This window comes from Thamnophis sirtalis, unplaced genomic scaffold, assembly GCF_051295495.1.
Source record: "Thamnophis sirtalis isolate CommonGarterSnake01/CBP01778 unplaced genomic scaffold, rThaSir2_p1.2 scaffold_7, whole genome shotgun sequence".
Taxonomy (NCBI): Eukaryota; Metazoa; Chordata; class Lepidosauria; order Squamata; family Natricidae; genus Thamnophis; species Thamnophis sirtalis.
The window spans coordinates 33,688,231-33,716,072 of record NW_028261387.1 but is presented as its reverse complement, the minus strand read 5'-3'; the positions used below and the strand labels follow the sequence as shown (position 1 = coordinate 33,716,072).

The 27,842-nt window shown below is 35.2% G+C and overlaps 1 protein-coding gene across 4 annotated transcripts in view; it reads left to right on the top strand.

Moving 5' to 3' along the window:
• Positions 1 to 27,842, top strand: part of ELAVL4 (ELAV like RNA binding protein 4) — a 125,873-nt gene that overhangs the window by 96,625 nt on the left and 1,406 nt on the right. For 3 of the 4 annotated variants that reach the window (XM_014066648.2, XM_087719694.1, XM_014066647.2), the window contains 5 exons: positions 5,161 to 5,264; positions 19,815 to 19,968; positions 20,561 to 20,786; positions 22,833 to 22,871; positions 26,924 to 27,842. The exon at positions 26,924 to 27,842 is cut by the window's right edge and continues 1,406 nt beyond it. In XM_014066648.2, the coding sequence (XP_013922123.1) occupies positions 5,161 to 5,264; positions 19,815 to 19,968; positions 20,561 to 20,786; positions 22,833 to 22,871; positions 26,924 to 27,251 (851 nt within the window). In that variant the 3' untranslated portion in view covers positions 27,252 to 27,842. The remainder of the gene's footprint in view (positions 1 to 5,160; positions 5,265 to 19,814; positions 19,969 to 20,560; positions 20,787 to 22,832; positions 22,872 to 26,923) is intronic. The other variant, XM_087719695.1, reaches the window with a different exon arrangement.

The window sequence follows — 27,842 nt, the reverse complement described above, 5'->3', positions numbered from 1 at the left end:
GGCAAATGTACAATTAATTTCAGCAAACAACTGAAATATATGTTCCAAAATTAGATTGTAGCCATAAACACTTTCAGAAATTAAAATATTAAAACTTCTGAAGCTTTTTTGAGACAAGATGGCAAGTATCATACCCGAGGAAGATTATATATGCTTTCTGGGGGTTTCTGGATATTTTTTAAAATGAAGTTTAAGGAAAAAAAATTAAAGGCTAACTTTAAAATTTAAATAACATGTCTCATTACTTTCAGTTAGATTATTATTATTTTTCTGGTTTGGAGTCAGTTTATTCTCTCAATACAGGTAGTATATGACTAATAATTGAGCCCAGAGGTTTTTGTGATATTAAGTCAAGTCATTACATAACTGGACTTGATTTTGCAACCATTTTTTATGACAGTTGTTTAGTAAATTATTGCAGTTGTTAAGCAGTTCATGTGGTTGTAAATCCAAATCCAGCTTATTCAATACACATAAAATATGATGGCATGACCCCGGAACATTGCAACTGGTTGTAAATGCAAACTAGTTGCAAGTGCCAAAAATATGATCACATGAGCATGGAGATGGTATGGCAGTCATAACTTTGAGGACAGGACATAAGTAACTTTTTTCAATTCTGTTGTAACTTTGAATTGTAAACCTGTATTTTTGATACAGTGGATTTGTCAAAACCTCTGTCTTGTTTACAGACTCTTGTTAATTTAGAAATTCTATAGATCCATATATCTTGCCATTGTGACCCTATGTGTCAGAGGCGTTAGGAGCACAATTTATGCCATGAATAAGGTGATCATAATTTTTAGTGTATGATTGATATTATTTTGTATGGTTATTGAGTTACTATTATTCCCATGATTAAGGAAGAGGTTGAGACAAGGCGTTAGTTTCCTAACATTTAATGTCTTATTACATATACACCAAGAGGTCTACAGACATTGGCCAAAATTGCATTTGTTAATTTAACCCAACTGTTACAGACAACAATCACTTGTAATTGTAATAGTCTTTATTAGTACAAGCACAAGAAATCAAAGCATTCAGTGTATTTGTGTGTGTATGTTTGTGTATGTTATTGTACAATAAATTCTAATTATTTTCAGTATTATAATCCGGCTATGCTGAAACTGAAACAGGCTGTTAGCGGTTTGCTGCAAGAAGGCAAATTGCTGGGAGGCAGAGGCCAAAGGGTGGGGGTGGGGGTTGGTGTACAAGACACACCAAATTTTCACCCTTTTTTAGTTAGGAGGGAAAAAAGTTTACACATCTTTCTCTAAGCATTTGCAAAGTCAGGACATTGCCCCCAACAATCTGGGTCCTCATTTTACTGACCTAGAAGGATGGAAGGCTGAGCCGACCTTGAGCCGCTTAGAATCAAACCCCTGGAGTGAGCATTGAGTTAGCCTTCAGTACTGATTCTAACCGCTGTGCCACCACAGCTCTGTGATCTACCCAAATATTTATGTTAATTCCAGCAGCCAAGTATCACGTGCTGCTGGTCTTTCTGACAGTTTTCCTGTGAAGATTTGTGTACACAAGATTCGCCGTTCCTGTTCATTGTTGTTATGGATACATCACACATCACACAAGACTTGCATCACAGTGTCTCCTGGGTTTTACTTTATGCCAATAAGATCCTTTTCTCAGCTGCCATCTGGAAAGCACTTGATATTGAGGTGCAATTCAATTTGAACTTCAATATCAAGAAGACTGAGTATCCAGAGAGTAGCCCAAGCACTTTCATCATTCAAGTCAGTGCTGAAGCGACAGTAGATGTGAGAGAGAATGCAGCATGGTTGCATAGGAAGGAGATCACTAGAGTGTGTTCTATGATAGGTGTTGTGGTCCACCGGCGGAGCTCGCAGCAGTCGACAGTGAGGAGGTTGGGAAGGAACATGAGCTAGTCCTGGAGTCTGGGGAAGGCTCGGATGAGGGCTCTGCATCAGAGGCAGAGAGGGGGCCAGGGCCATCTGGGAGTTATGTGCTGCCTCCGGAGCCTCTAGAGTCGGACAGCAGCGAGGCAGAGGAACAGGCTCCCCCTGTTCCCAGTGTGCACATGTGCAGAGCTGCAAGAACAGTTAAAACAGAGTAAGGTTTGGAGATGCTTGGCCACTCCCATAGGACATAAAGGAGGAACAAAGGTGCATGAGCTGTTTGGACTCTTTGCTCCATGTGGCCTTGCCAAGCTAATTGCCAATTAAGTCTTTGGCAGCATTTTTAAAGAAGATAAAGGTGGGTGCTTATCAGCCTTATCCCGAAGCATTTAGCAGTCTGCTGTAGAACTCTTTACTACTATTTGAAACTCATTACGGGCTGTGAATGAATATAATTCACAGCCTTTGAAATAAAAATAGGGTTTTTGCACTTAATCGTGTGCATTTTGCTGTATCAGGAAGCCTAAGTCAGAACAATAGGCCTATGCAATTCACCTAAAATCAAAATTTTACAAAATGATTTGCCCAGTAACACTATATGGCACTGAATGCTGGCCAACCACTAAAACTGTCAAGCAGCCTTTATATGTCATTAGATATGCATATTGTGTTTCCCTTGTTGACCACATGAGGCATGTCTGGCAGCAGAGGGGAGTTGTACTGTTTACAGAGAAAATGCAGGAAATATGCTTACGGTGGTATGGCCATGGTCTATTAAGCAGCATCCTACACCGCTAACATCGATGGCAAATGCCCATGAGCAAAAACAAAAGTGTCTGTACACAAATATTACAGACACAAAAATCATCCAATTGGGCCCATTTGCTGAATTTGATTGTGTGAAATAGCATTTGTTCGAAAAAGTAGACCCTGCACTGTGAGAAAATATTAGGATAGTGGCCCTGTTTTCAGGCAGGTGACATAGAAATTTGATCTTTGAATCATGAGGCAGCTGTGGTTTGAGAAAACAGAAATTTGTCTCGGGTCTACCCAAAAATTAATAATAATAATTCATCTAAAGCAATGGGTCGCCCTTTTCTATATATTTACTCTGTGTACTTTTCTCTGGAATGAAGGGAGGGAAGGGCAGGGTTTTATGTTATTGGAAATTTACTTCTATTAAGTTAGAAATATGGGATTCTATTGTTCAAACCGGATGAAGTGAATATCAAGTTGCTATCCCTGGGAGACCATTGTTAAAGAACTGGAAAAAGGCTGGAGCACATCTTTATTGGTTTTAATATTAAGATCCCAGAATATTAATTATTGGTGAAATAGGAGAAGTTTATAATTCTAAACATTCTTGACTTTAGTTTGATAAAACCATTTACTGAGAAATTAATTCATAACTGGATAGCACATGATTAGAAATATTAACAAAGCTGATCAAACAGCCAAGTCAATCCACAGAGGTATGTTTATCACATATAGGACTTGACTCCTAGGACTCAAAGTGACCTTTACATCTTTTGATTGACATTCTAGAGTTCAGGTAGGGGAAACAATATCTTAGAATCCATGCTTTATATTGAAATCAAACAATCTTCCACAACAATTTTCAAGCCACTTTTCTTTTTTCTTTTTTTTGTAGACCTGTCTTTCGGCCACTCTATTATGTTGGCTCTTGCATGATGAATTATACCGCCAATTTGAACATGAAAACATACAGTTTCATCTTGCCTGGATGCAATTTCTATTGCCTTGTCCACATTTAATCCCGACAGTCAGACATTTTGTAAAATCAAACAGAAGACACAGAGGATAATATTGAATCTCATATTGAATGTCATTCTCATCCTATAGAATCATAAAATAATAAAATTAAAATTTTAAAGATGACATTGTACAAAGGAGACAATATATAATAATCTAAGTCACAATGCACTGACTTTTCACATTAAAAAATGCTTGCATGTGACTTGGCCAGATTTAGCAATGCACTCATGTTTTATAATTAATGTAATGAAAAACTGCTGAACAAAACCAAATTGTAATGTATAAGTATAAAATTATTGGTTTTCTCTCAGGAAGGATGGAATACATGTGGATATAGAGCTATTGTCATTTTTCAAAACTGAGCATATTGAGATAACAGAAGGAAAAAATAATATGTAATTATGCATGTGCTGATATACACTCTAAAACAAATACATTTGTAAGCACATGTGAAAGAACAAGCAAAGGGGAAATTATGGTGACATCAGTTGTTCTTAGTTAATTTTTCTCACTATTCTACAGGGTCAAGGTGAACCCATATTTGTGTGAACCTTGTGATTAGATCATGTTACCAAACTATGTTGTTGTTTCTGGATAAAAATGACCAGTAAAATCTAAACACAGACTCTACCAATAAAACAAAAGCTGTTGAAATTGTCTTGACTGCTCAAAATGGCTTCTATCATCTAAATACAAAAATAATTTTATTGTTTCTTTTTTCTTTTTTGCTATCTCACCTCCTGAACACAGTTCAAAGAGTACAAGATAATAAGCTATGCTGGCACATAATATTCTGATATTTCTGATCTAAATATTTATGTTGTCGTCAAAGCAGCAGTTAATTTGTTGGCTTTTACATTTTAGTTTTTCATCTTCTGACTTTTGAAAATTATGTTCTGCTGTGTTTATGTAAATTGCTTTCTTGTTGAGGTATAGTATATGAATGTACTAAATTTTAAAAAGCTAGTGAAGGTTAAGGAAAAACACAGATCTCTTACATGTTTTCATTGGTAAGATTTTGGCTTTTAAAGATTGCCTGGTGTAAGCATAACATTTTTTTTTCATTTTCAGTTGAACTTGCATTGCTGTACCACCATTTCTTTAGTTCTGTCTGCTAATTAAAATATCACACAGCTAATGAATTTATGCATGTAAATCCTGCTGCTACCTGTTTCTTGTCATCTGTTCTTTTAACGTGATTCACATACAAAAAAGCTTTAGTAAAAGAGTATTAAGGTTTTTTTTTTTAATTCATGCAGTTTTCAGTTTTAACTCCCCTATGGAATGTAAAGAAATCAGCATTATCATACACAAAAGGTCCCATGCTTTTTAAAAAAATGTTAATTTTTGGGAGTTCAGATTGTAAAGGTATGCTTTCTGGATTGGGATGAATTTTTTAGGTTAAGAATGGTACCAGAGAAAAGAACTTTAATCCCCCATTTGGAAATCGTACATGTGTGCTACAAAGAATACTGAGTCCTTTTTTTTTTTGTTTCTTATGTTTCAACAGGGCAGAGTTTAGGGTATGGATTTGTTAACTATATTGATCCAAAGGATGCAGAGAAAGCCATTAACACTTTAAATGGACTCAGACTCCAGACCAAAACCATAAAGGTAAGAGAATACAAAGAGTGTCTTGCTAAATTATGGAAGAGTGTAGTTAAGACAGTTGCATTCAAAGTTGCATTCTTCACCACTCAAAGGATGCAAACATCTCTTACTTTGAAACAAAGAACAAGGGTACAGCAGATTTTTTTTTTATTCTTTTCAAAACGCAACTGTTTTCTCTTTTAAAAAAAGAAAGGAAAAATCTTTTAAAATGACTATCAAAGAATTCAGGGTAGGTTGTCAAAGCATTAGAGAGTAATCTATAAATTAACCTCAGGAGATAAAACGTAAGAAGGATGTTGATAAGATGGCCATTATATGGAGTTTTGTTGCATGTGCCAATTGGTCCTGACTAATAATAGGCATCCTGTTGTCTCTCTGTCTGTCTATCTATTTATCTATCTCTACCTGAGAATAATTGGCAGTCAACTACTAATTTTAATTAATTTCATATAATATACTGATCATGCTCAAATACTCTTTAGAATGAGATTTCTTTTCCAGAAAGGAAAAAAAAACACTTAGCATTATCTGCATACTATTAGTACCGTGGATCTATATGGGAAAAACAGTAGTTCCTTACTGTAATGTCCTTTTGGTTTAAGAGACTTATCCATGATGCAAGTTGATTCATTAGAAACTTGTATATCTATGCTGTGCAGTACAATGTAATCAGTTTTATATGTGCAGACATATAGTTCATGTTTGCCAAAATCAGTGTGTGAGCTGGAATCTTCCTGGTCTGCTTCCAAATAAAAGGTAGAAATTGCCGAATTTACCTAACTTGAAAGTTTACCAGCAAAATATAACCCACCAAAATAAAGATGGAAAGAAAACCAATATCCGTGCATCTTAATGTGTAAGTTAAAGATTAAAGTAGTGGTTTTAGAGCTGCATTCATTTTATACATGGTTGTTTTTCTTTAATGCTTGGTTATTATTTCTCTGAATTTAAGATACATTCTGTTTTTATTTTCAGAAAGTTGATATTGACAGAATTCAATATAGAATATATAGAATATATTGATAAAGAAATGGAGTGTATACTAATACACATGTTGAAATTCATAGATTCTGGTAGAATAAATTTTAGGCCTGTTGATCACTGAGATCTAAATTATATACTTCTGACATGGTCTGCTTTTGGTATGGATTGGTTAACTATATTGATCTTTGAAATACATACACAGAAGCAACTCTTTCTAAAGTCTAAAGTTGTATTTATTTCAGGTATTTGTATGGTTATGTTTGTGGCTATAAGTATTTTAAATGAATTATAAACTAGTCTAGTGGTACCAGGCTAGAAACCAGAGACTGTGAGTTCTAATTCTGCATTAGCATGAAAGTCAGCTGAATGATCTTGGACCAGTAACTCTCTAAGCCCACAACAATGGACAACAAGCCAGTCGATCAATTCCTGTCACAACCAATGGATCAAAACTCTGTTGATCTGAAAAAAAGCAGACCCTGCCCTTGCACGATAATGCTAGGAATAAAAAACTGTATATGTAGATTAAGTTTTAAGTTTTCATTCTAAAATGAATTTGAAAGTAGCATTGACAGATATCGGGCTGGTTTGATTTACTCTGATGAGTAGTGTATTAAAGATTCAGTATTTTAGCATTTCATCCACTTTGGTCATATTGGTCAGTGCTAGGCTTTTATATCTTCCTGTGAAACCTGATCTCAGTAAATCTATTAGGGTTATGTTCTTGCTTGCTAGTCTTCTCTTTTCTTAAATTTATAAGACTTTTTTAAAAAAAACTTGTCTCTAACCAGAAAGAAAGATAAATCCTGATTATTTGTTTGTGGTCAGGTTTGAAATTAAATTGCAATAAATTGTTCCGAATTTGTATTCTGATTTTCAGTCTTAAATTAATCTGCAGTTTTCACATTAACTTAGGTGTCTATTGGTGAAATAACAGGCTGTCTGCCTTAATACTCAGTCTTAAGTGGGCTACCATCACCTTGAAATATAACCATATAAGAATAATTCCATGTGTGACTTAAACTTGCTAATTTTGTATTATACTTGTTATTACTGATACTTTGCTTTACACTTATTTGTGCCTTAAGATACTCATCTAACAAAGCATCAAATACATAGTCTTTGAGTATTTAAAAGAACAGGATCACTTCACAAAAATATATTATTAGCTAGAAAGCTAAGCTTTAACTTCTTAAAACATTAGTTATTCGTCCAACAATAGATTGCTGTGGATTTGATTATTTTATAAATAAGCTATGCACTCAGTAGTTATCCTTCATGATTTTATTATACTGTATATTCATAAAAGATTGTTAATAGTGTTTTATTTTTATGAGTGAAACATGATTCCTTTAATTGGTAAAATTCTATGTAGATTAACAATTTAAAAACTGTGACGAATAGGACTTAACACCTGCTTATTTACAGTCTATTCCAATATGGTGGATTTAAATTAAATATGTGTTTTAAAAGATACTGACTAATCTGTTCATAACAGTTTCCTTTAAATTTATGGTTAGATCAGTAAAGCTTAACTGTGGAGAATCCATGGTTAATGCTCAATATAACTATAAATCTTAGGTTATTCAGTTCTTCTTCAATAATTAATCATTTGGGTTAAGATCCAAATCACTGTTTTGGTAAGTAGAAGAACTTACTCCATTCTTTGAAGGGACTGTAACTGATTTGTGATTCCCCCCCCCCCAGTATTTTGCATCATGTTGCTTCAGAGAATCCCAAAGATCTCCATAGTAGTTTTACAGAAAACTGCAAAAAGAAAAGGGAATAGCCAGGATATAAGTTCTTTTCATTATCATACTTAGTCCTATCACATTGTCATACAAAAGCAAGTACAAATAAAAAGTGCTTGAGTTGATCTTTATTTTTTCAACATTTAGGAAATAATTATAGCTAGGAAGCTGATGTTCAAGAAATAGAATTGGGAAAACTAATAAGTGAGTTTTCAGCCATTTAAAATGTGGTCATTTTAATTCTAGCATGTTGCATAAGTTAAGGAAGTAATACAGGTAGTCCTCAATTTATGACACAATTGAACCCAAATTTTTTGTTGTTAAGTGAGTTTTGCCCAGATGTGGGCTGCACATACTTTAACAACCGGTTCACCAATAATGTGAGTGCATGTTGATAAGTTAGTAACCTGGTTGTTAAGTGAATCTGACTGCCATATTTACTTTGCTTGTCAGAAGGATGCAAATCAGTGGTGGGTTGCTCCGGGTTCAGTCAAACTGGTAGTAGCGGTGGTGGGAAGCCCCGCCCAGACCCTTCTGCGCATGCGCAGAAGCGTTGCATGCAGGAGCGCCCCCAAACTGGTAGTAAAAGTATTTGCAACCCACCACTGGGTTGCAAGTACTTGAGAGACCGCCTCCTACCGATCACCTCCCTACGACCAATTAGATCCCACAGGTTAGGCCTCCTCCGAATTCCATCTGCTAGCCAATGTCGACTGTCGACCCCTCGGGGGAGGGCCTTCTCTGTGGCTGCTCCGGCCCTCTGGAACGATCTCCCCGTGGAGATCCGGACCCTCACTACCCTTCCAGCTTTCCGCAAAGCCACTAAGACCTGGCTGTTCCGGCAGGCCTGGGGCTGATGAGTTCCCGGCCCCACTTAATCTGATATGACTGTTGCGTTGTTTTTAACTTGCTTGTTTGTCTCTTGTTTGTATTCCCCTTCCGCCCCTGCTTGTTAGCCGCCCTGAGTCCCTCGGGATAGGGCGGCATACAAATATAATAAAAGAATGAATGAATGAATGATGCAAATGTGATCACATGACTTTGGGACATTTCAATGGTCATAAATATGAACCAGTTGCCAAGCATCTGAATTTTGATCACATGGTCATGGGGATGCTATAAAGGTTGAATTTGTGAAAAATGGTCATAAGTCACATTATTTAGTTGTGTTATAACTTTGGATGGTCACTAAATTAACTGTTGTACATTGAGGACTACCTGTAGTGTTTTCTCTAGCAAATCCTTTTAGGAATTTCACTTCACTTATTGAGTTGCATAATAATTTTTCTTTCATTTTTTGTTGCTTCTTTATCATATCTCCTTTCACTTTCATCTTACTGAACTATTTAATATTCAAATTATTTGAAAAATTATATCACATCTGCATAAAAATGCTTTTGAAACATACTATATTATAATTATATCATTTTAATGTTATGTTTTATTTGCCTTTTGTTCCTTAAAAAATTCTATTCAAAGGTATAATTAGGTCAAGCTTTAGCAATGGACCCTATTCTGTATATTAGATAAGGAAATTAGAGTTAGGATTAGGTCTTAAAATCGTGCCTAAAATATCACACTCTATTTCTCCTTATCAGATCTGGTGCTAAGAAAATCCTGAATTCTTCTCTGGAGATAAGTAATGGACTATATGCAGGTTAACAAGTTCCTGGAAAAATGTGATATACTTTGATGAGTAGATAAAATAATCTGAGATTGGATACAGTCTATTCTAGATGGGTTTATGCTCTTTCTGTATATCAGATTCATCGTTCAGAACAGGAGTGAGAATGCAGAATCCAACATCCTCTTGGAGTGTCAAGGGTTGCTGTTGCTAGGAGCATCTTTGCTCAGCTTCAACTGATGAATAGTTTGCACTCTTTCCTGGAGAAAAAAACTCTAGTCAGTATTTCTTTTCTTAATAATCTTTCTCCCATTAAAATTTCTGTAATGCACTATATAGACTCTTTTCAAGGAATCATAATATAGCAATGAAGGTGTTGGGCTGTGATTGGAGGAAATGTGCAAGTCACTATAGAGTTCACCTATATGGTTTTGGATCACTTACCATTTCTGAGTGGGCTGTTATGCAGAGCACATGAACGTCAACTTTCAGACTTTCTCCATCTAATCTGGACAAGAAATAATAAATTCAAAGCACTTTCAGAGCTCTGAATTATTAGAAAAAAGATAAAAGTCAAAGCGTAAGAATTTAAGCAAATACAAATAGTATTCACCATCACTCATTCAGTGACTGTTCAAAGCTAATAACATCAGTGAACAAGGAAACTTGAGGAATCCTGAGTATGAAGTGTTCCTTAAAAAGAGAAACAGACACTGTTTCATTGGTTTTCAACAGGCTGTTAAATCTTGCCTTTAAAAGATTTTAAATGTATTCACCAAGCTTTTAATTATTCCAAGTGTTAAAATTATTTTAGCCTTAATTTGTATGAGGAGGGAGCCACACTTGATCAAAATGTTATCCAGGCATATTTACATGAATTAAAAAATGTATGAATGAAAGAAGTGATAATAAAGTTATTTGTTTTCCTTTATAGCCCACTATTCTTGATGCTTCCATTTATCTAAATTGAATAATTTCTTTCTAAAGTTTTTAAAAGTTTCTGCTATTAGTCTTATATAACTTTGTTATAAAAGGTAATATCAAATAAGGATGGTGGCTTGAAACTGAATTAAATTTTCTGAAGGGGACAAGTTGAGCTGTGCAGGAGTAAAAAGTTCCCTTTTACATCATCAAGCACACTTCATGATTTGCCCCACCTTACCCCATGGGCAACAATTGCACAGAATATAAATAATTCAGTAATGTAGTATTCAGAACAATTTTCCTCACAAATCTAATATTCCAGAATTTTATACCAGCCTTTTCCAACCCAGAAGTTATGCAGAAATTCTTCAGGCAACATGATAATACAGAAAATTCTGGAGAAGTCCAAAAGTTTAAGCATTCATTTTATATTTATGATGAATTAAAAATAATATGCCCTTACCAATCCTCTCCAATATCCATATGATACAACAGCTTTCATATTTAAAGCTTAAAAATTAGGGAATCTTATTTTCCTCATTTTTCAAAAGTCTGTCCCTTCCAAAAGGCTAGGCCATTGGGAATGCAACAAGAGAGAATTATTAAGCTTACCATGTAGCTCAATACCTAAGCGATTGTTTAAAGATTATCTATGTATTGTTTCTAACTGATATTTAAAGATTAGCAAGTATAAATCAGAACATAATCATTAACAAAATGCCAACATTTCAATAAACATCTGAAATGTTGGTGTCTTTTGGAAAGTCTATTCAAAATGTAACATTTGTTGTGAATGGCATTTTAAATATGTGTGAAAATCATAATACAGAAACCCTCCACAATTGTTCAATTTAAATTCCTGTAAGATACAGTGTAAAGAAATGAATAATAAAAAATGTGATGTACATTGATATTGTCATTCATATAGTATAATCTTATACTTCATGTTACTGATATTCAATTTGGTATGCCATCTTTTTAATTTCTCTGATTATTTATATCTTTCAATTGTTATTCCAGGACTCTTCAAACTGTAAACAATTGCCTTTGTCAATTATGTTTTAAAATTACAGACATATTAAATTGGAATAACAATTGTTTCTGTGTTTCTAGTCCTTTTTTCATGATCTATTAAAATTGTTAATAAACAAGAGAGGAGTCCAAACTGAAATTTCAGTCACTTGATATAGAAAATTGATGTACCTTAAAACATCATTATGAATATAGGATCATATAAATTAAAGTGGAGCTCCAGCTTAGTCAATTGTAATGTGGATAGAGACACTTTCATAGAATAAAAGATCTTGAAAAATGCCTGTGTAGAAGTTAGGCAACTGAATGTGTCTTTTCAGATATAAGTTTTCTGTAACAGAAATTTAGGTAATAGTCATATCTTTGAATAATGAGATCCAAACAATCTGTTACAATATGAATCCATGATCTTGTGAGAGTCTCTCCTAAAAAAATAGTCTCAATTATTGATGTAATTTCATAATTTCAATAATTTCTATTTAAAACTTGCATTCTGCTCTATAATAACATGCTTTTGGCTCAGCCAAGATTATATCCTTGTTTGATAAAAACATTTATTTTGCTATTAAACCTTCACTGTGTTTTACTATTATTTAAAATATGTGTACATTGTTTTCCCCTCTAATCATGTTCCGTGTTAGGGTTTATATGATTAAATATTATAAAAATAATAAAATTTCACTTTGCTTTTGAAATAGCACATTTTCCAAATATTTTCCAAAATAAATTAATTATAAATACATTCTCATGTAAGAATAGTTCACTTTTAATCTTGAACTTCAGTTATAAAATCAGAACAGAAGTATGCTTGCAAGATATTTAATGATTTAAAACATAACCATTTGATAAGGTAGAACCGAAGTTTCTGTATATTTTCCTCTTGTAAAAACAGATGAGAAAGCCTTCCTTGTCATTTTCCAGCAAATTCTAGTATAATGAATACAGGTCAATCCTAGATGCCAAGAAAATTCATGCTCTGCACTAGCTAATTAAAAGTAAAAACAAATTATATAATAGGCAGAGAACTTTACTTTTTCAGGAGCCCTAGCCTTAACACTAATAACTGTTCTGACCTCCCGTCTCCGTCCAGGAATGAAAGCCAAAAGCCACATAACTCAAAAGGTTTCTTTTAATCAGTCCAAGCTCTTGTTGGCTGCAAGCCCAAATAAACAAAGATAATAGCTCTGGCAAAAATCCTATAACTCACAAAACACTGCAAGCCACTTATCCAAGTTAGCTTCTCTCAATGTGTGAACGCGAACAAGAACAAACACTAGAACAGGAATGGAACGTTGACTTCTGCAACCAGGGCGTTGTACTAACAGTCTCTTTATACTCAGGAGAGGATCCCAATGAGCAACAGCTGCTCGCAATCGTCTCCTGTAAATACTCAGTTGTTCCTTCCGTCGAGTAACCCTTTGATGGGGTGCATCCTGCAACAACTCCCAAGTGTTTCCCTGAACACTCCCTCTGATCCAATGCTCTGCCACCACCTGGTGGCCAACGGCTTCTGCCAGGCCACAACACTATCCCTCACCACAGGGCCCTTCTCCTGGTTCCGACGCTCGGGATGTGGCTGGGAGGGGTTGATGACGGCCTCCACAGGACAAGGTCCAAGACACAGGTGGCTGAACTGTTTAGCCGCCCTTCGTTGATCCTTCCTCGCTTGGCCCAGATAGCAGCACCCCACCTGGTGGATCGCCGGAATCCCAGAAACAAAGCCCTGTGCTGTGGGGACTGGGGTCAGCAAGGGCTGCAATAATCTTGGAGAAGTCCTCACAGACCTGGCCTTTTGACACTGGACACACAACACCACACACTTCCGCACGTCGTTTTGTAACCGGGGCCCTCAAAACGTACAGGAGACTAGGCGCAACATCTGGAAAAATCCACAATGTCTCGCTGCGGGAGCGTCATGAAACTGAGAGAGCACCTGTCTACGGATGGGCCCTGCGGGAACATGGACCCGGTCCCGATACTTCAAAAGATCCCCCTCAAAAGTCCACGGGGAAGCCGGCCCTACTTCCACCTTTCGTTGCTCCACCCATTCGTCACCCCGCTGCGCATCCCGTATCAGAGACCGTATGCTCATGGGATGATGAACTGCAGCGCAGGATGCGACGGGTAGAACAGTCTGGGGTAGAAGCGAGTCCGCAGGGGCACAGTTCTCCGGTTTCCTAGACAGGGCATCCGCCCTGGGATTCCACACTCCATGGATGCACGTTACCTTGGGCAAAGGGGGTACCAGGGCTGCACAGACGTGCCAGTTTCCCGACACGATGCTTTGTTGCTGAGGGAAAGCCACAGGCAGCGCAACCCTCCTACTACTCTTGGGACAACTCCCCGCCAGGTGTCCAAGATCCCCACAGTAAAAACACAACCCCTCAGCACGTCGTCTGTCCATCTCCGTGCTTGACACTCGGGGTCTGGCAGCTCCCAACTCCATGGGCTCCTCCCATTCAACTGCAGTCTCTTGATGAACTGGCACGCTAGTGATCTCCTGAGATGCACAGTGAGGCCTCCACCTCTGCAGCCGGGCGTCTATCCGAAGGCACAAGTGAACCAAGGCATCAAACGTCGGTGGCCTGTCCACCCTCGCCAGTTCATCCTGTAAGTCATCAGACAGGCCGTCTTGAAAAGTGTCCATGAGAGCTGGTTCATTCCATGCTGAATCCTGGCTACGCAGCCGGAATTCACTCACATAATCTTGTAATGAACCACTCCCCTGCTGCAGTGACTTAAGACGTCTGTTTGCTGTTTCCCCCTTAATGGGTTCCTCAAATATCAGCATGAAATGCTGACAAAAGCCTGGAAGTCATCCAGCAAAGGGCTAGGCTGAGTTAACAAGGGTGTAGCCCAATGGGCAGCTGTGCCTGAGAGCAAACTAATAATAAATCCCACCTTCGTCCGGTCAGTGGGAAAGTCCTCCACTCTCAAACTCAGGAACAACTGGCATTGTCCCAGAAATGCTGCAAACATGGCTTGATTTCCATCAAATTTATCTGGCATAGCCACTGGGCACTTCCTCCGTGGCTGGGGGGGGGGGCGGTGTTTACAGGTCTCTGCAGCTGAAAAACTTGACCAGCCAATACTGCAATCTGCTGAATCAGCTGGGCATTCTCAGCACGGAGCTGCTCCATTGTAAACAGAATGGAGTTTTGTCAGGGCAGAAGTCAATCTGTTCTGACCCCCCTTCTCCATCCAGGAATGAAAGCCAAAAGCCACATAACTCAAAAGGTTTCTTTTAATCAGTCCAAGCTCTTGTTGGCTGCAAGCCCAAATAAACAAAGATAATAGCTCTGGCAAAAGTCCTATAACTCACAAAACACTGCAAGCCACAGTTGTTCCTTCCGTCGAGTAACCCTTTGATGGGGTGCATCCTGCAACAACTCCCAAGTGTTTCCCTGAACACTCCCTCTGATCCAATGCTCTGCCGCCACCTGATGGCCAACGGCTCCTGCCAGGCCACAACAAATAACTATGAATACTTTATTAAATATTAACATTATTTAGAAAAAAAAAGATAGCCCTTTGTTTTGCCTACTTGCTCACAATGCCTTAGTCACCACCCAACTGGATTGTGTATGTTCTCCAGGTGCAAATTAAGGTGATCAGTGCCTCCTATATAAATCCCTGCATGGCACAGAGCCAAGCTAACAAACCATTCTTTTTCATGTCACTTACTCTCCCTTACAGATCTAGCCAGGTCCCTTCTTTTGTCTGATACTCATACTGCTTTAAATATTGTTGGAGCCTCTTTATGAGTTGGGATTGTTGATTGTGGCCTCATGATTTGTTTGTTAAATTCTTGTGTTTTTTTTTCTTATACGCCACCCAATGTCACCTTGATGTGAAAGTGTGGGCATATAATGGTTTAAACAAATAAATAAATAGGATCTATAGAATGCCTGCTTTCATTTGAGTCCAATCACCACTACTTGAGTAGGAGAGGTTATTGCAAAAAAAAACCTTCCTTAAAGCAACCATTGTATTTGGCAGATCATACTATTCTCCTTTTTTGCCTGATACGAATACTGCTTCAGGTTGTAGTGAAGATTATTAGAGAAGGAACCATCAGTTTAGTTAATATCATGTGACTTTCATCAACGAGGTTTGTCATCTTATTTTACCAATATCACCAATATTTGGTGGTACTGTTACTTCCCAGTTTTTACAACCTAACTTTTTGACACTTATTATCATAAATCCAGTGGCAAAGGATATCATTTGTACACTACTGAAGTTTTTTCTATGGCACATTAAGAGACTTTTGAAATTTATATCTTCTGAAGTAAATATCAATTGTTCACTTTCCTCATTTCCTTTAAGGACAGTGTTGGATATCGGCAGCTTTATTAGCCCTCCATGCACTAGTGCAAAGTTCTTCAATATTTTCTTATTCTGCAGTTAAGCATTTAATTAAAAGATTGTTCCATACTTGTTACATTTTTGGTACTTGATGCTGCTTCTTTCAGTATCACTCGGATATTCTCTGCAGGATATTCTTCGTACGTGTCAAAAAACCCTTTGAATCATTGGCAATCTGTCTTATTTGTGTACTGACCAATTTTATTGTTCATATAATTTTATGAAGTTTTCAAAACATTACTATTAATATGTATTTAAAAATCCAATCCCATCAGGGATCATCTTTTTAAAACAACTAACTAAAACTAGAAAAGACATGCACACTAAATCAAAACTAGATAGGTAAACAGAATCTCATATATACCCATGTAAAAAAAATTATAAGGGTCCTCCCCAGTTTATTAATGAGTTCTGTTCCAAGTATGTTCTTAAGATAAATTTGTATGTAAATTGGAATAATATTATTGAATAATACTGTATAAATAGTATTTTATAATAAACTTGGACCATTTTATATTTAACTTAAATTTTGCTCACTTCATAACCATAGGTCATCCATAAACTTCACCTATACTTTGCTTTGTTCTCTTTCTCCTAAAAATAGTTTTCAACTTTACCAATTAGTTTTATAATTAGATTATAATCATTATAATAAATATTAAATAATAAATATATATTATTATATCATATAATCTTTGCACTTTTTTAAACTTCTATGCCTTGGAACAGGCTCTCTGGGCATGGGTGGAATGCTAGCCTTTTATTCTTAATGATCTCTTCATTTGCTGTAAAAAAGGCTGTCAGTTTCTTCACAGCAGAAGTCTAAATAGAGTGATAATACTATGTTACACTAAAACCTAACTAATTGTGCTACCAATTAATTCAGATGATATTTGAGGTCATTCCAGAAGGGCTGAATTCACTTAAGGTACAGTACTTAAGTGTGTTTCCTTTTGACCCCTTAGATTAATTAGACTACAAATCGGGTTGCTTATTTTTGTCTAAAAGTATCAAGTCTTGCAACACAGGCAACATAAGGAAACAAAAAACTTTAGATTTTTGGAACAATCTTTATTGCTGGAAGACCTTGAAAACCTACCAAAATTATTGTCCTGCATAACTTATATTCAGTGCAATTAATGTAGAATTCCTCATCTCACACTCTCCCCCCCCCAGCATCATTTAATTGCCTTGCTACCTGTATTCCCAAGGTCTGTTAAGCATTTTATAACATAAAGTCATTTGCAGAGAAACATAGAAACAGGTCTGACTGAAATCCTTTCTTTTCAAATCGTGTTGGGATAAGTAAATTGTAAATGTATGGTAATCCGCATTAATAAGGTTTGGATCAATGTGGATCAACATTGTAGATCAACAAGTAAGAATATTCTTGTGTATCTGGGTCAGAGTTGAAATGATGGTATCATGAGCTTTACTGGTCTATGCTTCTGAATAGTTTCTATCTTTACTCCATGTGCTCCAGGGTAATTTGAGTGTGAACAATTTCGAAAGTGAAAATCACTTGTCATAGACTTTAATAAAGCCTCGCTATTGTAACATGTTCTCATTGTTCATAATGCAGATTGGAATTTTATTTTTTTTAAACGTTACCTGTTTCAAAGATATGAAAACATGACATCAAACTATTTGCAATGTAAATCCAAAAATTGCTTATCTTTTTAATAAATTGTGGGGGTAAATGAGTCATTTTCTATCATTTTCTGGGTTGACTCAGTATCTATTTTTAGAAGTGAAGAAAATATATCAATCTAACAATTCTGTTTTGGAGAGAAGGATGTTGCTTGTTATATTTGTGATATATATATATATATATATATATATATATATATATATATATATATATATATATATATATATATATATATATATATATATATATATAAACTAACACACACACATGTATTGAGATGTTTCTTATTAGATGAATAGAAAGCGATTTGGGGTTTGTATTTCAAAATTATAGTATGCCTAATATTACTAGTAATATGTAGTATTTTATAGTATGTCTAATGATTGCTAGAAGTATAGGGTGTAGTGTTTTAGAATAAATCTTTTTTAAATTGGTTAAAATTAAATACAAATATAATATTCAGAAATTGCATACTAGGCCTTCTCCATTATACAAAATCATATATTTTAACATTTTCAATTATGAAAATAAAATGTATTTCCCTTTCTGTATCTCAATAAAAAATATATGGACAAATGCATACATAAGCATAGATAAGTTAGGATTGTACAGGCTATTCAGAGACACAGGAATTTACCTTCAGTTGCAGTTCCAGTTAAAAGTTTTTTACAGGTGCAGGTTAGGGTTAATAATAGCAATTTGGACTGGAATTGCTATCTCTAAGTGATGAGATAAAGCATGAAAATACATGACCATGTCACTTAGCAACAGCAATTCTGGCATTCCCAGTTTCTGTCATTAAGCAAGAATGTCTCGTGGTCACCATTTGCATTTTCTTGGCAGCTTCTTCATTTGAGTTTGCTTTTTAGATACCAGCAAAGATGTTGTAGATGGGGACCATGATGAGACACTATGATGCCATAATCACAGATTGGGTGTTTAGTGCCTAGATTGCAATTACATGACCACAAGGATACTGTGAACTCCAAAGACCTGTCATTGGTATCACTTGTTCAACACCATCACAAGTTTGAATGGTCGCTGAATGAGTGGTCGTTAAGCAGAGACCACCTGTATGCTCAGAACATCAAAAAGAGCCTTAATACCTCAGTGTTCTGAGTAATAGGTTCCAAATAGTACTTCACTCTTTGAACAACCTATTTGAATGATTTGCACAGTCGATAGGCAGACATATTCACTTATACTTACATAAGGATAGATTTTAAACATTTCTGTTTTGTGTAAGAGACTGATTAAACATAATTATAAATGGTGCAGGAGAAAGATATAGTTTCTTTTGTGTATTGTTTTATTGGTTATTACTATGAAGGCAAATATACATTATCCAGGATAATGATGCAAAATCGAATTTGGATCAGTCACTGGGACCAGAGATTTACTCTTCTGAGCTTTTGCACTCATGCTGGAGGGAATTTCTCTACTGGAATATATGGTTTGGGCTGTTCTGTGAGTCGTGTTTATGTGGTGCCTTTCTATTGGCTGACAGGTGTGTTGATGGCTGGCAATTGCCTGGGTTTTTTTTCCCCCCACAAGGAAACAACAGCCAGTCACCAGCCATCAACACACCAATCAGCCAATAGGAAGGCGTCACATAAACACAACTCGCAGAATAGCCCAAATCACGGATTCCAGTAGAGAAATTTCTTGAAGATGGGCTCTAGCATGTGTCAAAAGCTCAGAAGAGTAAATCTCTGGTCCCAGAGACCGACCCAAATTCAATTTTGCTGTTATTACTGTATATAAAGTTGCCAGAGCATCCCATTTTAATACAAATATATATGGGAAAACATTTATCTACAAAAAATCAACTCTGAAAAGCACTAATTCTGAATTAGGTATATACTTGTACGGTACAGATTATGCTGAATACGGTAAATCTTTTAAGTATCCCAAGTACACAGAAGTAAATTACAAAGCTATACATTTCCATCGATATAGAAAAGTAAATCTACTCAGCTTCAGTTGCTTTATTTTGGCCCTTAGAGGCCTTTGTGTAGGCATCTGAATTATTTCCACTTTTTTTGTCCTTAGAATTTTTTGCTTCTCAACTTATTGTAGAAAATCCTATAGAACAATGTGAAGTTAATTTAAAGAAATAGTAAAAATACACTTTGAAAATAGACTTCAACTATTTCTCATTTAAAGCTTTTCTCCAAAAATATAATATTTCGTTTAACTGAATATTGTTTAACTTCTAGGTTTCCTATGCCCGTCCAAGTTCAGCATCAATCAGAGATGCAAATTTGTATGTCAGCGGCCTTCCAAAAACGATGACCCAGAAAGAGCTAGAGCAGCTTTTCTCACAATATGGGCGCATCATCACCTCACGAATTCTGGTTGATCAAGTAACAGGTTGAAAAAGATTTTTGTTTAAAAATGTCTAAATTTCAATTTGCTCCTTTCATATTTTTATTTAACTTCTGGAAGAGATTATTTATACTGAAGTAAACAATCAAGTGTATAATTTAATTTTGTTCTATGTTCCATTTCTCAAACTATATAAAAGTTGCATATATTTCCATTTGATTGATAAAAGGAGGCCATGTGTCCACTTTAGTCCCAGTATACCAATTGGAATTTAATCTGTGGTCTGAACGATATTACAAATGTATCATCAAATTTGGGTCAACCACTGGAGTAAAATTTGCCCCCCACGGAAAGGCTGAAATGAATAAAGAAATTACACTTTAAAAATATATGGCAATGTCTAATATTCTATCTTTATATAATGAAATCAGACACCTCTTTTTTAAACTTTGCATATATTACAGTATGCATAAATGCTATACTGTATATCTTTGAAAATCAACTTACCTAGTCAGTCGTATTATTTCTACTAGGTCAGCACTTGAAACTTTTAACAGAATAACAGAGTTGGAGGGACCTTGTAGGTCTTCTAGTTTTCTTTTCCTTCATTTATTTAAATCTTCTTTTTCTATTCCAGGTGTTTCTCGTGGTGTGGGATTTATCCGTTTTGATAAGAGAATAGAGGCAGAAGAAGCCATAAAGGGACTTAATGGCCAAAAGCCAAGTGGTGCTACAGAACCAATTACTGTGAAGTTTGCTAATAACCCTAGTCAAAAAACAAGCCAAGCCCTCCTTTCCCAGCTGTACCAGTCCCCCAACAGACGCTACCCTGGACCTCTCCACCATCAGGCTCAGAGATTCAGGTAATTTTCTCTTTGCATTGCTCTCCTATTTGATTTATTATTGTTAAAGCTGAACAATTTATTTGATAAAAAAGAGTCCTATGGAAATTGATGGTTTTTCAACTGTAGCCAGAGTGTAACATTCAGCCAAGTTGCAAAGCAATTATAAGATCCTTTACAGAAAAAAAAAAATCCCTTTCCACAAGGATGCGATTATCAGAGGCTCAGGAGCAAGCACTAAATTTTTCCCCTTAAACAGATGTTAGTGTGTGTATGTGTGTGTGTATATATATATATATATATATGTATATATATGTATATATATGTATATATATGTATATATATATGTGTATATATGTGTATATATGTGTATATATGTGTATATATATGTATATATATGTATATATATGTATATATATGTGTATATGTGGATATGTGGATATGTGTATATGTGTATGTATGTATGTATGTATGTATGTATATATATATACACACACACACTTTACTAATTAATAAGTAAATAGCTTTGTCTTAAAAAGAAACAGGAAAATCTTTATTAGTGTTAGTAAAGTTGGATAGAAACAGTCAGTTGCTAAATATTATTTATTCCTTGGCAGCCTTTTCAACAATTGGACTTGCTTTTTCAGACAACTGTAACAATAAGCATCAGTATAGATTCCACTGGTATGAAGACCAGTTGAATACAGTTTAAGTGAGCTATAATTGATTATGATACTTCTATCTTAATTATACTGCTAATCTGAGGACAGATCCTGGGATTAAGGGTTCCATGTATATTGGTTGCCAGTCTGCTTCCAGGTTCAAAGTTCAGTTTTAACTTTAAAGCCTTTCATAGCATGGGACCAGTTTATCTGGAGGACCACCTCTTCCCAATTACAATTGCTTATCTAATCATATCTGGCAAAAGAAGGACGTTGCAGATCCCAACTTTTAGGGAATTACACTTGATTGGCTTGAAGAAGCATAACTTCTCTGCCGAGGACATGTGACTCCCCTCCAAACTGATGTGAACTCCATCCCTATTTATTTACAGAAGTCTCTCAAGAGCTATCTTTGTCATCAGGCCTTGTAGTCTCAGTGAACTGGTGAGATCTTCAGATAGCTCCTTTGTTAATTTACTTTCTTGTTTTTTTCTTGCTTTTTTAATGTTTTAGTAAACATTTTAGGACTGTTTAGAAAATGTTATGGGTGGGGTTTTTGACATGTTTTGTTGTTCCAGAGTTGTTTCTTGTGAGATAGTGACTGTACAAATTTGATATATAAATAAATAAATAAATGTGACCTAATTAATATATAAATAGGGAAAATCTTCATTAGTGTTATTTATTGATCACGATAAACATTTTCATTTTTCTTTAACATTGAGCGGCTCTGACAGATACTTAAAAGAAGCTTGTTACCAAGCAACCAACCCCCCCCCAACCAACTATAGCTTGTTGTTAAGATATGCAGTCATTAAACAAGTATTCACATGACCGAACTTAATTTTACAACCATTTTACCTTGGTTGAATCGCGTGACCACAAGATATGATGCAAGAGTAGTAACTTTGAAAACAGGTCATCAGTCACTTTTTCCAAGGTCATTGTAATTTTGAACAGTCATTAAACAAATGGTTGTAACTGGTGGTCTGCATGTATATTTACATAGTGTGCAGGAAGAACCTGGAATCTTAAAAAGAGATAAAGACAGCATGTTTCCTTATTCTTCTGGCATATTTGTATTCGGCTGTTGAATAGCAATAACATAAATAGTTGAACAAATGATAGTTGTTAAATTTCATATTAATAGTGTATGAAAATAAAACCACAACAACATTCTTCTGTGCAAGATCTATTGTAGAGATTGTAGAATGTTACTTTTCTTCATTACTAGAACATCTAAAAATGGCATTAATTGATTGTAGTTTATAGCTCCTGATTGATTAGACCCACTGGATAATGTTGAAATTCCTTCTTTGAAAATGGAGCATTATTAATAAAAGTTCCATTGAGCAATCTTGCCATCTGTGAGACATTAACCCAGGGACCCTCCTTCTCTTTTCAGGCTGGACAATTTGCTTAATATGGCCTATGGCGTAAAGAGGTAATTAGAATTCCAGATTGCCAGATGTCCATGTTGGCACAGATTGGTGCTATAATTTTTTTTAATCACTAACTTTATTTTGTTTTTAATTCCTTCTTTTTTTCCACCAGCATGCCAAACGTTTTCTGTCTTTTCATTTGGACTTCAGTTCATTTTCTTTAACAATGTGCACAAGCACATACAAAAGTTATGTGCAAATCTTTTATTTCATGTTTTCTGTTGTTACAGGTTTTTTGAAATGGTTTAGGTGCAACAGATACAAGTATTCTGATTCCAAAACTATTCTGTTTAATATTTTGGTGGTGGGGTCATGTTTAATTGAATATGAGTTTATTAATAGACATTTAGTATAAATTTATAATTGCAAATATGATTAAAATTAATATTGGCTAAGTATTTTAGGGAGTCCATAACTTTTCTTCTTATTTTTTTTAAACTGTAACTGTATGCACCTTAATCAGATCCAGGTTTTTTTGTTACAGGTTTAACGAACAGTGTTTCCAGTAATTATTATGGTTCTTTGTTACTAGTAGATGAAAATCCCAGTAAGGGTATGGCTAGCTGATGAGAGCTAAATAGCTTGAAATAGATCTATACTAGTCTCTCTTTATTTATTTATCAGCACAAATACAACCAAATATATATATATGTGTGTTTGTGTGTGTGTGATTTGTGCTGATAAATAAATAAAGGGAGACTAGTATAGAACTATTTCAAGCTATTTAGCTCTCATCAGCTAGCCATACCCTTACTGGGATTCGAACCTTTATTTATCAGCACAAATAAAACACAAATATAACAAAGGCAACAGTAAAAATATTGGGTTTCTGTCGTGATGGACTCTTGTGACGAGCCGATTGACAGAGAATGGAAGTAGTTAGCTTCCTTCCCATAATTGGGGCATACCAGGGGTTGTGATATATATATATCAGCACAAATAAAAAAACACATATATACATACATACATACATACATACATACATACATACATACATACATACATATCACAAATCACAGAAGGATTACTTCACATACTTACAGTTCAAAAATGCTACATATCTAGGATAAAGGGCCTTATATCCTTACTGTAGTGCGATAGTGTATGTACAAAAGTTATGAGCACAGATGCCAATTCATTTGTTCTGTCTCTCTTGAAAAAGAATAAGTATTTCAGAAATATGTAATATTGCAGACAAACAATATGTATGATGTCTCCTTGCATGTTTACATTGTATGTACATCTCACACATAGATTATTCCAGGTTGTTTGGGGAACAGGGTATGCCTACAGATGAATACAGCTAAATCTGTATGGTTCAGAAAATTAGCAATAACCTTCTCATTGGTGATTGTACAAGATTTCATAGTTCAAAATGTATAATATATAGCCTGTCTGGTTTGAATTGAGTTCTGTACCTTGTACAATGTTGTTTATCTCAAAAGGAAATAGTGGTGTGTGTGTTTGTGTGTTTGCTGGATTGGTAAGAACAGTTGTTTCCTAAGTGCCAAAAATGAATGGCAACATGTCTTTAGCATTTGACAGAAATAGCAGTGGCTAAAGAATAGGGCTGTATTAACCTTCAGAGAGGTGATTTGATTCAAATGAGTTTTGATGTGTTGTCTCTAGTGACTTTGAAATGATTTGGAGGACTTCAGATTCAGTAGTCTTCCTCACATCTCCAAATATTGCAGGAACTTTTCTTCAGTATAGGGATAAAACTGAAGGAGCAACCAGGGAATATAGTCATCCTTCCAAATTTCATTTTAGAACTATAATTAGGTTAGACAGGCTATGTGGAGGATATGCGATTCACAAAAATAAAATGTTATTCTTTTTTTAAAAAAAAATAGGATAGTTTAAGATTCCCTGAGTCAAGCTCATCTCTTTTTTTCCTTTAGCAATAGGATGACAATTGTTTGCCATTGCTCCTTCTGACTGTTTCATTTTGTCTCCTCTGTAAAACCTATATCTCTGGTATTTCCTGATGATCTCCTAACCATGTACTAACCAGCTCCTATCCTGCTTTTTGGGATGGATGGCATAGTGCTGCCATCTACAGCTCCTTTTCTTAAATCCATACCATTTTTTCCTTATCCCTTTATCACATTTTTCTGTATATTTCTTGTAGTCTGTGCCCTATCCAACTGTGGGTTTTTAGCTATTTTAGCCTACCTTTGTTTCTGTTTATTACCCAGTTTTAAAATAGTAAACTAAAGGAAAACTATTTTGGATAAATAATCTCAGTTCTGTGTCACAGTGCTTATGTATATCAAAAGAAATCCTCTGGGGGCAAGATTCATTGAGTTATTTTTCTACTTAAATGTTATTCATGCTATTACTGAAGTGTTTCTTTTTTTTAAATTGCAATGGGATTTCTATTCTTTCTATTTAGCATCACAGGAACTGTTCTCATTGATTTGAAATGAAAAGGTTATACAGCACAATTTATACTTAATTTGAATTATGAATTATTGTTCTTCAGTCATAAATAAGGAAGTTATTGCCAGTTTATTGTGCAATACAGTAGTTACTATTAATAACTTTTCCTCTTATAGTGATCTATATACTACATAAGACCAAATGAGATATGGATCAAATGCTGTTCTAGTCCTCAGGAAATCTACATATAAATTCCATCTAGCTTTGAAGATAGTGTCTTCAGACAATTGCTAATTGTCTTTTAGCCTGCCAGTAGTTCTGGTTTTAAATTGAGAAATGTGAGCTCCTGGAGGAAAGATATAAATACACAAAATAAACACTGATTCTGAATACAGTGGGAATATTTTGAAGAAAAAGTATACCGTTATTATGAGCAAATTTCCCACAGATAACTCTGTAAATTGTCAGTATATGTTTAAAGCTAAATGATGATTAAACTAGATTAAACTAGGTGATGACCAATTCCAAACTTAACACATGGTGCTTGAATTTATGTTATAACAATGCTTTTTAAACATACTGAACATACTGATAAGCTTTATAATTGCCACTTTTCGCTCCCTTGATTTTTGTGAATATACTTTATTGCACGATTAGTTAGGGCTTATTCTTATGTGATGTTTTAAAGGAGACAACAGAGCTCCTAGACAGAAAACAAAGTTTACAAATTATATATGATACAGATAAACATGAAAGGCTCTTCATCATCTCAATCTAAGAACTGTTCTAGTTACTTGAAATGCTAAATTTTATTATATTGATCGTATGGTAAAGCCATGTAGTCCTTGACTTATGACTACAATTCAGCCAAAATTTATGTTGCTAAGTGAAACAGTTAAGTGAGTTTTACCCCAATTTACAACCTTTCTTGCCACAGTTATTAAGTGAATCACTGCAGTTTTTAAGTGAATCTGGCTTCCCCTTTGACTTTGCTTGTCAGAAGGTTGCAACCTTCAAATATGAGTCAGTTGTCAATGTCTAAATTTTGATTATATGACTATGGGAATGTTACAACAGTCATAAGTGTGAAAAATGGTCATAAGTAGCTTTTTTCAGTACCATTGTAATTTGAAAGGTTACTAAATGAAGTGTTATAAGTCAAGGACTACCTGTAATAAATCTGATAGAAAACAAACAAGTTATCAGTTTTAGCGTATGAGCGCACACATGCATCATTCTAACTGAGAGAATTTCTCTGTTATATACCATAATTTGTGGCAGATTTGGTGGGAGACCAAGTGAAAAATGCTATAGTTTTTCTAGGATCTTCATTGTTTCCCGTAGATTTATTGGGTAAATTTATGTGCACCCCCATATGCATATACATTTTCATTGTGCCATTTTCACAACTAGAAAAACGTGATAAATTGTGGGAGGTTTTAATTGCTAACTAACTGCATTCTTTTCAGTAGAGATTGTTAGTTTCACCGTTTTCTCCATGGGGTGTATTTATACAATATACAATATCATGATATGCATTATTCACAGGTTTTTGGGAAAGTTCTGGAATTGATTTTTATCAAAAAATGTCATGTTTGAAAATTGATCTTTAGGTTGGTTTTTCTTTCTGTCTTTTTTCTTTTTTTTCTTTTCTTCAATGTTAATCTGGTAGGTTTTCTCCAATCACAATTGATGGGATGACAAGCCTTGTGGGGATGAATATTCCTGGCCATACTGGGACTGGATGGTGTATTTTTGTCTACAATTTATCACCCGACTCAGATGAAAGTGTGCTGTGGCAGCTGTTTGGCCCTTTTGGAGCAGTCAATAACGTCAAAGTGATCCGCGACTTCAATACCAACAAATGCAAAGGGTTTGGTTTTGTTACCATGACCAACTACGATGAAGCTGCTATGGCCATTGCCAGCCTTAATGGATACCGCTTAGGAGACCGAGTATTGCAAGTTTCCTTTAAAACCAACAAAACCCATAAATCCTGAATTTCATATCCTTAATAATAATAATTATAAATATATATAAATATATAAATATATATACAAACAAACAAAAAACTCTTCAAGGCTTATACTCAACCATGGACTTTTATAAGCCAGTGTTGCCTAAGTATTAAACATTGGATATCTTGTGAACAGGAAAAGGATTTTATAATGCTTAGAAAAAAAAACAAAAATCTTTGATGCATTGAATGTTCTTTCATAGCTGTTGTTGTTGAATATAATATACATAAATAACAAAAGTGCAGGGATTTTTACCTGGCCAGCTAGTTTTACTACCTTCCTTGAAGGTGGATCTTTTTAAGATGACCATTCACTCATTTGAAAATAAATGAAAAACCTAAAATCATTTTTACAAACCACTGGAATTAGCAAATTTTGCTCTTTTTTCCAAAATGTTTGATTCAATCAGATTGGTAAACCCCCAGCATAAATTAAAGAGGAATAATAAAAATTGCAAAACGAAGTATAATTTTGCAACTCTTTTTATTTTTCCTTTTTTCTTTTGTATCATGTGAACTAAGCAGTCTTCTGTTAGGGATAGGGTAAAAGGGGGGATACCTGATGACATAACAG